At 40.9% G+C, this 14,193-nt stretch overlaps 1 protein-coding gene across 2 annotated transcripts in view; it reads left to right on the forward strand.

Annotated features, from left to right (window-relative positions):
- Window positions 1-14,193, forward strand: part of RAB6A (RAB6A, member RAS oncogene family) — a 94,017-nt gene that overhangs the window by 64,711 nt on the left and 15,113 nt on the right. For both annotated transcript variants that reach the window (XM_035265496.3, XM_035265495.3), the window contains exon 6: window positions 1,624-1,717. In XM_035265496.3, the coding sequence (XP_035121387.1) occupies window positions 1,624-1,717 (94 nt within the window). The remainder of the gene's footprint in view (window positions 1-1,623; window positions 1,718-14,193) is intronic.

Below are 14,193 nucleotides of genomic sequence, written 5' to 3' on the forward strand. Positions count from 1 at the left end.
TACTGTGGTTGTATAAGAGAATGTCCTTGTTTTTAGGAAATTCACACTGCTGAAAAATTTAGTGCTAAAGGTCTGCATATTGGCAGTTTACTCTCAAATGGTTTTTTAAAAGTGTCTTAGAAAATTTATATACACAGAGAATGAGAAGATAAAACAAGCAGATGTAAAATCTTAACATTTGGAGTGTTATGTAAGAGAATGTTCTTGTTTTTAGGGAGTGGAGAATTCTAGAATAATTTCTTGTAGGCAAGAAGGGAATGGGATCTAATATATAGGTGTAAGTTTTGAGAATAAGGACAATTCTTCTGTAGTGTTAGGACTAGAGGTACAACATAAGGGCACACATGCAGGTAGGTGGGAGCTCGTGGAAATTCTCTTCCATTGCCCAGGTTTCTGTGTTGTAGGAAGCAGGGTTTGTCAATTGACAATTTATCTAATTAGAACATTTGTATGTTTATGGAATTTGTTATCTGCCGGCTTAGGCATTAGGGATACCAATATAAATGAGATAATCTTGCACTTGAAGAGCTCACAATTTGAGACACAGTGCTAATTGTAATGTATCACAAAATACCTTGTAAAAGAAATATTGAAGTACTAATATTTTGTATCTAGAAGCTTTACCTTATGTGTCTTTGACTCACTCCACTTATAGAAATCCACAAAATTGGCCAGGCACAGTGGCTCATGCCTATAATCCCAGCACTTTGGGAGGCCGGGGTGGGTGGATCACCTGAGGTCAGGAGTTCAAGACCAGCCTGACCAACATGGTGAAACCCCATCTCTACTCAAAATACAAAAATTAGCCAGGCGTGGTAGTGGGCTCCTGGAAGCCCAGCTACTCACGAGGCTGGGGCAGAAGAATTACTTGAGCCCCCCCGGGTGGTGGAAGTTGCAGTGAGCCGAGATCGCACCATTGCACTCCAGCCTGGGCAACGAGCAAAACTCCATCTCAAAAAAAAGAAATCCACAAAATCTAACCTAAGGAAATGATTTGCATTGCATAAAATATTAAGCACAGAGATGTTAAGGGCAACAATTTTTATAGTAGTGTGAAATTCAAAACAAATTGCATTCTAATAGTTTGGGAATGGTTACATAAATTATAAGAGCAAGTTGACAAAAATTAGCTATAAAAATTACTTTATACAAAGATTTGAATTATAAGGCTAAGAGCCTATGGTCTAATATTAAGGGAAAGAAGCAAACTATTAGGTGTTTTTGTTTTGTCTTGTTTTTAGGTTTTTCTTTTTTTGAGACAGGGTCTGTTGCCCAGGCTGGAGTGCAGTGATGTGGTAACCTGATAATGGCTCACTACAGCCTCAACATCCTGGGCTTAAGCAATCCTCAAGCTATTAAGTTTTTAAAAGTAAAAAAATTACAGGGTGATCCCTGTCAAGTAAAAGCAAATGAGTAACAAAAAAAAGTCTTTAAAAAATGTTGAGTGTACACACACAGAAACACACAAATTTCAAGTGTGTTGCAAATTAATGAATTTTCAAACTAATCTGACCTGTATAACCAGTCCTTATATCAAGGAAAGTTATTTTCAGAGCTTTCTTTATAATCTTTATTGTACTGTGTCGTGTCTCAAAAGTAAGAAGTTTGTTTTTTTTTTTACAGGCAAGTGTCAATTGAGGAGGGAGAGAGGAAAGCCAAAGAGCTGAATGTTATGTTTATTGAAACTAGTGCAAAAGCAGGATACAATGTAAAGCAGGTAAGTTGGGTTCAGGTTACCAAATTGAAAAAACATGAAATAATTGGTGAGTATTCTATTCTCTGGTGTACGGTTTTCTTCCACCTGGCAAGAGCAGGCCTTACAAACTAGCAGTATATTTTCAAGCAATGAAAAATATAAATATGGCATAGTTTTTAGAAAAAGAGAAAAGACTTGACAAACTTCAGATTGTGCTCAGAAGTATTGCTAAGTTGTAAATCTGCCATACTCTCACCACATTCATACTTCGTTGCTTTAAAGGTACATTTTCTGTTTTTCTTTCTTTTTTTATTTGAAATGGAGTTTCGGTCTTGTTGCCCAGGCTAGAGTGCAATGGCAGGATCTCGGCTCACTGCAATCTCCACATCCCAGGTTCAAGTGATTCTCCTGCCTCAGCCTCCAAAGTAGCTGGGATTACAGGCATGCATCACCATGCCCGGCTAATTTTGTATTTTTAGTAGAGACGGGGTTTCTCCATGTTGGTCAGACGGGTCTCAAACTCCCGACCTCAGGTCCTGCCCGCCTCAACCTCCCGAAGTGCTGGGATTACAGCTGTGAGCCACTTCGCCTGCCGGTAAATTTTCTTTACTTCAGAATTTGATGCCAAGACTGAGATAAATGAAAGCAAGTATTTGCTGTCACTAATGGCGTTCTGCTTCATATTGTAAAAGTAAACAGGTGTTTTGGGAGAGGGCAGGAAAATATAGGGAGATGTCACATTATCAAGCCATTTTCTACAAGATAAGTCAGCCAGAGATTCACTTGCTTAATTCTTCAAGGCTATATATCATATCGAGTAGTGTTCCCAGATTTATGAGATTTATAGACCAATAATTTTCTTAATTGAGGGTGATCAACTGAGGGTAAAAGTAACATACTTTAAATAATTAAAGCTTTATGAAAAAAATCTTTATATTTTTATTTTTATTTTTTACTTTATATCCCTCCATGCCTTGAACCATCATGTAAGTAATATTGAATGGTCACTAATTCTTTCCTCATTAACATTGTTTCATGGTTCCAAATTTTTGCTCATGCTTTTGTTCCCTTTGCTTAGAATGTTCATTTTTTTTTCCTTTCCTAATTGTACTCCTTTTAGATGTCAGCTCTTCAGCAACATTTTCTCTGACATTCCCATCCTACCTCTTGTCTGTGACACCTGATTCTCTTCTGTGTTTTCACAGACCTGATCTCAGCAAAAACAGTATCATTACTTTACCACAGTATATTGAAAATCTCTCTCTCTCTCATCAGAATTATGTATTCCCAGAATTTAGCAATGCGTATGGAATGTAGTAAATGATAAGTAACTGAACCCATAGGAGCCACGGACAGTTAAATAATTTGTGTAATACCATTATATTAGCCATATGCCACTATTCTAAGACAAAGCAGTGGATAGATAGGTTCATCTGGGTTGCTCTTTTCTATTTCACATATGTTTTTTCTCTTGTATTTATTTATTTTTTTGTTTGAGACAGGGTCTCTCTCTGTCGCCCAGGCTGAGTGCAATGGTACAATCTTGGCTTACTACAACCTCTGCCTCCAGGGTTCAAGGGATTCTCATAACTCACATTTCCCAGTAGCTGGGATTACAGGTGTGCACTACCATGCCCGGCTAATTTTTGTACTTTTAGTACACACAGGGTTTTACCATGTTGGCCAGGCTTGTCTCAAACTCCTGGCCTCAAGTGTTCTGCATGCCTCAGCCTCCCAGAGTGTTGGGATTACTGTTGTGAGCCACCACACCCAGCTGGCTTTCTCTTTTAGAGACATTTTGATAAGGGTGTGAGCTAATTGCTTGTATATCCTGCTACAAGCTATCCTTTTCTTGGTTAATAGCTAAAGAAGGCATTGCTGTAGTCCCCTAGCCCTGACCCTAAGTGGCCTCATAGGTTTAGAAGCTCTAGAATTATCAGATAACGTATAGTGAACACTACTGATGTCTAGTATCTTCATAATGTTTGATTGCTTCCAATTTTATTTTTATTTATTTTATTTTTTTTATTTTTGAGACAGTCTCACTCTGTTGCCCTGGCTGGAGTACAGTGGTGCCATCTGGCTCACTGTAACGTCTGCCTCCTGGGTTCAAGCAGTTCTCCTGCCTCAGCCTCCTGAGTAGCTAAGACTACAGGCACACTATGCCCAGCTAATTTTTTGTATTTTGGTAGAGATGGGATTTCTCTGTGTTGCCCAGGCTGGTCTCGAACTTCTGAGCTCAGGCAATCCATCTGCCTTGGCCTCCCAAAGTGCTAGGATTACAGGCATGAGCCACTGTGCCCAGCTATTTTTATTTTTTTGAGATAGATTTTTGCTCTGTTGCCTAGACTGGAGTGCAGTGGCATGATCACAGCTCACTGTAGTCCTGACCTCTTAGGCGTGAGTGATTCTCTCACCTTATTCTCCAGAATAGCTGGGACTATAGGCAGGCACCATCATGCCCAGCTAATTTTTAAGGTTTTTTTCCCCAGAGAATAGGTTCTTGCCGTGTTGCCCAGCTAGCCTCGAACTCCTTGACTCAGGTGATCCTCCCACCTTGGCCTCCCAAGGTATCAAGATTATAGGTGTGAACCCCTCTGCCTGGCTGATTTTTAGTAAATTTATAGCATTGTACAACCATTACCATAATCTGATGTTAGAACATTTTTATTTCTAGGTATATATATATATATATATGTATTTTTTTTTTTTTGAGACGGAGTTTCGCTCTTGTTACTCAGGGTGGAGTGCAATGGCGTGATCTCGGCTCACCGCAACCTCCGCCTCCTGGGTTCAGGCAATTCTCCTGCCTCAGCCTCCTGAGTAGCTGGGATTACAGGCACGCACCACCATGCCCAGCTAATTTTTTGTATTTTTAGTAGAGGCGGGGTTTCACCATGTTGACCAGGATGGTCTCGATCTGTTGACCTCGTGATCCACCCTCCTCGGCCTCCCAAAGTGTTGGGATTACAGGCGTGAGCCACTGCGCCCGGCCAGTATATATTTTTTTATGAAAACCTGACAGCTATCTAGTGATAATGAAGAGAGATTTCTTTTGCAGTGTTGTCCTGAATTCAATACCCATTTTGTGGTTGGGTGCAGTGGCTTACAACCTGTAATCCCAGAACTTTGGGAGACTAAGGTGGGAGGATCCCTTGAGTCCAGGAGTTTGAGACCAGCCTCAGCAACCTAGCAAGACATCTGTCTTTATAAATAAATCCAAAAATTAGCTGAGTGTGGTGGCACAAACCTGTGGTCCCAGCTACTCATGAGGCTGAAATGGAAAGATCGCATGAGTCCAGGAGTTTGAGGTTGCAGTGAGACATGATTATGCCAGTGAACTCAGCCTGTGATCCAACCGCCTAAGCCTCCCAAAATGCTTGGATTACAGGCGTGAGCCACTGTGCCCAGCCTAAAGACCCTGTCTCAAAAGAACAAAACTCAAAAACCTACCATTTGCTACTTTATTATTTTTCCTTATTTAGATTATCTGTCAGAACATCTCATTTTGCTAAAGTTCCTGATGCTATTGGGACTTAATTTTATTGTCTTTTAAATATAAATGTAACCAAAATTTCTATTTCATAACTTTTTTTTTTTTTTGGGGGGGGAGGAAGGCAGGAAGGAAGGGAATAAGGACGGTAGGGAGGAAGGAAGGGATGAAGGAAGGAAGGAAGGGAGGAAGCGGGGAGGAAGGGAGGGAGGGAGGGAGGGAAGGGAAGAAAGGAAATCAAGCAATGAAAGAGACATTGCCGACCTGGATCTAGAGGTTTACAAGTTGATTTCTTTTTTTTTTGAGAGAAGGAAAGAAAAAAAAAATAAACAAGTAAAGGAGAGGAAGAAAGAGGAAGAGAAAGAGGGAGAGTAAATGGAAATATTGCTTTATTTTGAAAAAAATTGGGTATTAATAATGGCCAATCAGTGTTTCATTTAAACTAATGGGTAGGTGTGATGTGGTATTGACAAGAATGTATATTTTGTGTATTTGAAGTGGAGAGCTCTATAAATATTTATTAAGTTTACTTGTTCTGGATCTGAGTTCGAGTCCTTGATATCCTTATTAATTTTCTGTCTCATTGAATCTAAGTCTCCTATCTGGGTGTTAGGATCGTTAGCTCTTGTTGTTGCATTGATCCTTTTACCACTATATCTTTGTTGTTTTAAAATCTGTTTTATCCGATACAAGAATTGCAACTCCTGCTTTTTATTTATTTATTATTTATTTTTGCTCTCCATTTGGTTGGTAAATCTTTCTCCATCCCTTTGTTTTGAGTCTTTGTGTATCCTTGCATGTGAAACAGGTCTGGATGTAACATGCCGTTGGGTTTTGGCTGTGTCTTTTGATTGGGAATTCAGTCAATTAAATTTAGGGTTACTGCCATTTGATGTTGACTGGCTGTTTTATCCATTCGTTGGTGTAAATTCTTCTTTATGTTGGTGCTCTTTACTTTTTGGTGTATTTTTAGAAAGGCTAATACTGGTTGTTTCTTTCTGTGTGTAATGCTTCTTTCAGAAGCTCTTGTAAAGCAGGCCTGGTGGTAATAAAATCTCTGAGTTCTTGCTTGTTCATAAGATTTTATTTTTCCTTCAGTTGTGAAGCTTAGTTTGGCTGGATATGAAATTCTGGGCTGAAGGTTCTCTTCTTTGAGGATGTTGAATATTGGCCCCCACTCTCTTCTGGCCTGTAGAGTTTCTGCCGAGAGATCTGCTGTAAGTCTGATAGGCTTGCCTTTGTGGGTAATCTGACCTTTCTCTCTGGCTGCCCTTAGTATCCTCTCCTTCGTTTCAACCCTGGTGAATCTAACGATTATGTGCCTTGGGGTTGTTCTTCTTGAGGAATATCTCTGTGGTGTTCTCTGTATTACCTGGGGTTGAATGTTGGCCTGCTTTGCTAGTTTAGGAAAATTTTCCTGAATAATATCCTGAAGGGTATTTTCCAGCTTGGATTCATTCTCTCCATCGCATTCAGGTACACCTATCAAACGTAAATTTGGTCTTTTCTCATAGTCCCACATTTCTTGGAGACTTTGCTCATTCCTTTTTATCCTTTTTTCTCTAATCTTTTCTTCACGTTTTATTTCATTAAGTTGGACTTTGACCTCTGATATCCCTTCTTCTGCTTGAACAATTCGAGTGTTTAAACCTGTGCATACTTCTCGGAGTTCCTGTATTGTATTCTTCAGTTCCATTAATTCACTCATACTCCTCTCTAAGTTGTCTATTCGCAATAGGATTTCATCAAACCTTTTTTCAAAGTTCCTAGTTTCTTTACATTGGGCTACAACATGTTCTTTTAACTCACCGAAGTTTGTTATTATCCATTCCTTGAAGAGTGATTCTGTCATCAGGAAGCGCTAGTTCTCCATCAAGCCTTGTTCCATTGTTGATGTGGAACTGTGATCATCTTTAGAGGGAGAGGCGTTCTGACTTTGAGTATTCTCAGCTTTTTTACGCTGGTTTCTTCCCATCATTGTAAATTTATCCTCCTGTTGTCTTTGAAATTACCAACTTTCAGATTAGGTCTCTTGAGTGAACGTCCAGGTTGTTAGTTCCCAGGGCCAGAGCAGCGGCGTTAAAACTGATGGTGCTTTTCTGCCCAGGATTCTCCTGTCGGGCTTCCTTCTTGTTTCCGTAGTAGGCGACTCTGCCTTCCCGGGGCTCCAAACCTCGGTCAGAAGGGGAACCTGCTGCGTCGAGGTGCCGGCGGAACCGCCGCGCCGACCACGAGAGTCGCGCTGGCGACTCGTGTGTTTCCACCACTGGGGGATCTTCTGCTCCGTGAGCCACCAGACTTTGTCTGAAAGTGTGGCGTCCTCTAGTTCTCCGCGCCTTCCCTGAGAGCTGCAATCCCGGGATGTTAGCGATCGGCCATCTTGGATCGTTCTCTTTCATAACTTTTTAAACTGAGTTGACTTAATTTTGTGTGGCTTCCTTGTTAACTCACAAAAACCATTACTTGTCTTTCATTTTGTAACAGAGTGCTACAGTATTTTATTTCACTATTTAGAGACCATGTTTTGTATGCTCATATAGTTCAGTCAAGGAAGAAAAAGTCCTGGAACCCCTAAATGAGAAAATGAAACCAAAAGAATTTAAATCTTAGGTTAATAAGCACATTCAGTCCAGGTGCGGTGGCTCATGCCTGTAATCGCAGCCCTTTGGGAGGCCAATGCAGGCAGATCACCTGAGGTCAGGAGTTCAAGACCAGCCCGACTAACATGGTGAAACATCATCTCTACTAAAAATACAAAAACTTAGCTGGGCGTGGTGACGGGCGCCTATAATCCCAGCTACTCAGAGGCTGAGGCAGGAGAATCACTGGAATCTGGGAGGCAGACCAAGATCGAACCATTACACTTGAGCCTGGGGAACAAGAGCAAAACTCCATCTCAAAGAAAAAGCACATTTAAATAATCGTTTAACATCTTCCCCTTTCAACTGGCAGTGATTGCAGTGATCTTAAAGAATATATGTCATTTGGGAAAATGACTTGCTGATTTGAAGTATGAGCTAACAAACACATTACTTTTTTATGGGTTGAATTTTTGTCTGTTGAATTTTTATTGTTTTTTCTTTTAAAAATTCTTTACTTTTTATTTTTTCCAAATAACCTTTCTATAAAAGTTTTTTTTTTGTTTTGGCTGGTTTTTTTTGAGGCAGAGTCTTCCTCTGTTGCCCAGGCTGGAATGCAGTGGCATGATCTCTGCTCACTGTAACCTCCCCTCCCGGTTTCAAGCAGTTCTCCTGCCTCAGCCTCTGAGTAGCTCTGATTACAGAGTTACTGATTACCACCATGCCCGGCTAAGTTTTGTATTTTTTTTTTTTAGCAGAGATGAGGTTTCACCATGTTGGCCAAGCTAGTCTTGAACTCCTGACCTTGTGATCCAACCACCTCGGCTTCCCAAAGTGCTTGGATTGCAGGCACGAGCCACTGTGCCCAGCCTAAAAGTTTTTTTAAAGGAGCTTCAGAACTAGTCAAATAGAGTGTTTTAAATACTTAATTCCTTCTTATGGCATAATACTCAGAAACATTTTTTTAAAATTTGAGGTGGAGTTCAGCTCTTGTTACCCAGGCTGGAGTGCAATCACATGATCTCTGCTCACCGTAACCTCCGCCTCCTGGGTTCAAGCGATTCTTCTGTCTCACCTTCCTGAGTAGCTGGGATTACAGGCATGCGCCACCACGCCTGGCTAATTTTGTATTTTTAATAGAGACTGGGTTTCTCCATGTTGGTCATGTTGGTCTCAAACTCCTGACCTCAGGTGATCCGCTCGCCTTAGCCTCACAAAGTGCTGGGATCCCAAGCATGAACCACCGCACTCGGCCAAAACAAAATTTTTAATAAAAAACTTAAATATTTAAATGGCTAGAAGTGAAAGAAATGATTAACTTTTCTCTTTTAGTTTCACTACACATCATCCCAACATTTAAAAAAACCATGGCCTTTGATATCATTTCATATATAAGCTATATACAGAAATTCAAATTTTCCTCAGTTAAATCTAAACAAATCTGCAAATAACTATAGTCCAACTCTTTATTCTAGACAATGCACTAAATGTAGTAGGAGTTTTGTGCGTATATTAGAAATCTAATGTTTACCCTGCTGTCGGAAATTTTAATAGAAAAAGATATGACAAAAGTTTTTTATAAGACATATTTTTAAAGACATATAGTTAACCATTGAGGCTAGGAATGTCATTTTCCCTGCCTCTGCTTTCCTTGGCAGAGAGAATACCTAATATCCAAACAACAATAAAAAAGGACAGAGGTTTTAGGCATGAGCATGGTGGCTCACTCTTTGGGAGGCCAAGAAGGGAGGATCATTTGAGCCCAAGAGTTCAAGCCTAGCTACTTGGAAGGTGAGGCAAGAGGACCCACCTGAGCCCAGGAGGTTGAGACAGCAGTGAGTCCTGATCGTGCCACTGCACTCTAGCCTGGGTGACAGAGCAGGACCCTGTCTCAAAAAACCCAGGAAGGACAAAGGTTTTAGAATGGTAAGTTTTCCCTAAAATGTAGATTGGAGAAGGGTTTAATGGGTCTAAACTTTAATGTACATAATTGTTACCTAGAAGTTTATTTACAACATAGGTTCTATCCAGGCATGGTGACTCACACTTATAATCCCAGAACTTGGGGGTGCTGAGGCAGGCAGATCACTGGAGTTCAAGACCAGCCTGGCCAACATGGTGAATCCTCATCTCTACCAGAAAAATACAAAAATTAGCCAGGTGTGGTGGTGTACACCTCTAGTCACAGCTACTTGAGAGGCTGAGGTAGGAGAAGCACTTGAACCTGGGAGGCAGACGTTGCAGTGCATCAATCACACCATTACTCTCCAGCCTGAGCAACAGAGTGGTACCTTGTCTAAAAAAAAAAAAAAAAATGAATAAAATACAGGTTCCTGGGGTACTTATGGATGTTGATTCCAGTAAGTTTAGTATAGTATCCTAATATATCTACATTTTAAACAAGAGTCTCAGGGAATTTCTTGGCCAGGTGCAGTGTAATCCCAGCACTTTGGGAGGCTGAGGTGGGCAGATCACAAGGTCAAAGGATCAGCCAACACCCTGTCTCTATTAAAAAGACAAAAATTAGCTGGGCATGGGGACACACGCCTGTGGTCCCAGCTACTTGTGAGGCTGAGGCAAGAGAATCGCTTGAATCCAGGAGGTGGAGGTTGCAGTGAGCCAAGATCTGGCCACTGCACTCCAGCCTGGTGACAGAGTGAGACTCTGTCTCAAGAAAACAAAAGGGCCTGACATGGTGACTCACTCCTGCAATCCCAGCACTTTGGGAGGCCAAGGTGGGTGGATCACAAGGTCGGGAGATCAAGACCATCTGCCTAACATGGTAAAGCCCCGTTTCTACTAAAAATACAAAAAATTAGCTGGGTGTGGTGGCACATACCTGTAGTCCCAGTTACTCAGGAGGCTGAGGCAGGAGAATCACTTGAATCCAAGAGGTGGAGGTTGCAGTGATTTGAGATCACACCACTGCACTCCTGCCTGAATGACAGAGCTTGACTTCATCTCAAAAAAAAAAAAAAAAAAAATCTTAGGGAATTTCTCATGCATGGTGTACTTTTTTTAAAAAAAAGAAGACTGGTGTAAAGCCATAGAGATGGAGCAGCAATAGTGTCAAATTGATTCAGTTTGTTGTTTGAACAAGTAAGTTTTCCTGACCCCTGCTAGGTACAGAAGACAAGCTTCCTACACTCAAACTGTTCATTCTTTTGTAATAGCCAAATTTGTACACAAGGAATTAAATAGTTGTTATGTAGCCAAGTGTCAAAATGAGTCTTCATGAAGTAGGAGAGAAAACCTAGTGAAATCCAGAAGCTCTTTGACTCATCTGCGTTCATACCTTGGAAACAATCATTTAGAGGCTGAGTCTTAACTATTCTTCCTACTGATATTGAGGACCTTGCATCTAATACCCTTGCCTGTTACCATAGCTTCTTAACTGACAGATGCCTCTAGTCTTGCCCCATTTTAGTTTATTTTCCATCTTGTTACCAGAGTGCTTATTTTAAAATGCCAAGCTGATCAGTTTACTCTGTGAATTTTGTTATGAATGTTAAACTCCTTGGTAGGCCAGGCCATGCTGTTCAACATCTTTGATATGGCCCCCCTCATATCTCACTCTCCTAATCTTTGGCCACTATATACCTGCTTGAAGTACTTCACATAGACCATTTTCTCATTTTTCCATTGTATATTATTGTCCTTTTTCCTAAACTAGTTTCTTCCTTATCTAACATTTGTAACTCAGTTCAGACATAATCAAATTTAGATTAAGAGCCTTTTCTGCTTATTGCTATAGTATTCCTTCTTATTTTTAATTTAGATTTTTTTTTTGAGACAGAGTCTCACTTTCTTGCCAGGCTGCAGTACAGGTGCATGATCTCAGCTCACTGCACCCTTCGCCTCCCAGGTTCGAGCAAGTCTCCTGCCTCAGACTCTTGAGTAGCTGGGACTGTAGGCACACACCACCACACCTAATTTTTGTATTTTTAGTAGAGATCGCGTTTCACCATGTTGGCCAGGATGGTCTCGATCTCTACCTGTGGTCTGCCCACCTCAGCCTCCCAAAGTGCTGGGATTACAGGCATGAGCCACCACCACCTTTGTTTGTTTGTTGTTGTTGTTTTGAGACAGTCTTACCCTATTGCCCAGGCTGGAATGAGTGGCAGGATCTCGGCTCACTATTAACCTCCACTTCCCGGGTTCAAGTGATTCTCATGGCTCAGCCTCCTGTCTAGCTGGGATTATAGGTACACGCCACCATGTCCAGCTAATTTTTGTATTTTTAGTAGAGCCGGGGTTTTGCCACATTGGCTAGGCTGGTCTCAAACTCCTGGCCTTAAGTGATCTACCCCTCTCAGCCTCTCAAGAGTGTTGAGATTACAGGCGTGAGCCATTGTATCTGGCCAGAGATTTCTTACTTGTCAGTTTATTCTGCCTCCCCACTAAACAACAAACTCAATTAATGTTCATTGAATGAATAATATATATATATATATATATATTTTTTTTTTTAGCAGATTCTTAGAGCTGCAATGTTTTGTCATAAAAATAAGACTTATTTCGTGTCCTTGGTTCTGTCTTAAGAATTTTCTAAGCTAGACTGAACAAGCCGTAAAGAACCAGATTACTTGGAGAAGTGCCCTTCATTTGCTGTTCTGACAACACCTTAAACATAAATACATGTTCATCTTGTGTTTTTTTGCATTCAGCTTAACCCATGTTGAATTTTTTTTTTTCAATATTTTTTATTAGACCAGAAGTGGTGGCTCACGCCTGTAATCCCAGCACCTTGGGAGGATGAGGCGGGCAGATCACTTGAGGTCAGGAGTTCTAAAAAATACAAAAAATAGCTGGGTGTGGTGGCACAAACCTGTAATCCCAGCTACTTGGGAGTCTGAGGCAAGAGAATTGCTTGAACCCAGGAGGTGGAAATTGCAGTGAGCTAGAATCGTACCACTGCACTCCAGCCTGGGCAGCAGAGCAAGGCTGTGTCTCCAAAACAGAACAAAACATATATAATATTTTATTGAGATAAACATTTATGTACAGTGAAATGTATACATCTTAAGTTGACTGTTAGATAAGTTTTGATAAATGTATTTACGGGTAAGATGACCACAGCAGTGAAGATATAGAAGTATGTTGTTTAATTTCCCAATGTTTAGGGACATTTCTGGATTATCTTGATTGTTATTGGCTTCTAATTTAATTCTGTTATGGTCACAGAATTATTATAATATTTCAGTCATTATTTGTAATATTTGCAATATTTCAGTCTGTAATATTTCAGTCATTTGTAATTTATAGAGAGAAGTTTTATGGCCTGTTATGTGATCTATATTTTTATTTTTATATTTTTCTGAGACGGAGTCTCGCTCTGCCCAGGCTATAGTACAATGGCTGCAATCTCAGCTCACTGCAACTTCCGCCTCGTGGGTTCAAGCGATTTTCCTGTCTCAGCCTCCCAAGTAGCTGGGACTACAGGCAACATGCCATCATGCTCGGCTTTTTTTCCCCCCAACCCCCTAATTTTTAGTATTTTTAGTAGAGACAGGGTTTTACTGTGTTAGCCAGGATAGTCTTGATCTCCTGACCTCATGATCTGCCCATCTCGGCCTTCCAAAGTGCTGGGATTACATGTGGTGTGAGCCTCCATGCCTGGCATGGTCTATCTTATTGAATGTTCTTATATGTACTGGAAAAAGAATGTTTTTTTACAGTTGTCAGGTATACTAGTTAAGGTGCTTGATAACATTGTCAAATCTATATCGCCTGGCTGGGCACAGTGGCCCATGCCCATTATCCCAATACTTGAGGAGGTGGATGCAGGAGGATCACTTGAGGCCAGGAGTTCAAGACCATCCTGGTCAACATAGCAAAACCCCATCTCTACATAAGAAGAAAAGTTTTTTTTGTAAATTAGCTGATCATGGTGGCATGTACCTGTAGTTTCAGCTACTCATGAGACTGAGGCAGAGGATTACTTGAGCACAGGAGTTCGAGGCTGCAGTGAGCCATGATTGTGCCATTGCACTCCAGCCTGGGCAACAGAACAAGACTCTGTCTCAATAGGCAAAAAACAAACAAACAAACAAAAACCCACCTTATACAGCCTTTAAGTTTTTTGTCCAGTTCTGTCTTTTACTGAGAAGGGGGTATTGAAATCAACAATAACGATATATTTGTTTGCTTTGAGTAGCTTGGATTACAGGTATGTGCCACTACACCGGGCTAATTTTTTGTATTTTTAGTCAAGACAGGGTTTCTCCCTGTTGGTCAGGCTGGTCTCAAACTCCTGACCTCAGGTGATCTGCCTTCCTCAGCCTCCCAAAGTGCTGGGATTACAGGCATGAGCCATGGCACCTGGCCTGTTGACATTTTTATGTAAAGAACTGTCCGTCTTGGGCTGGGTGCAATTGCACACGCTTGTATTTCCAGCACTTCTGGGAGGCCAAGGCAGGCTGATT

The sequence above is a fragment of the Callithrix jacchus genome, chromosome 10 (genome assembly GCF_049354715.1).
Source record: "Callithrix jacchus isolate 240 chromosome 10, calJac240_pri, whole genome shotgun sequence".
In the NCBI taxonomy this organism is placed as follows: Eukaryota; Metazoa; Chordata; class Mammalia; order Primates; family Cebidae; genus Callithrix; species Callithrix jacchus.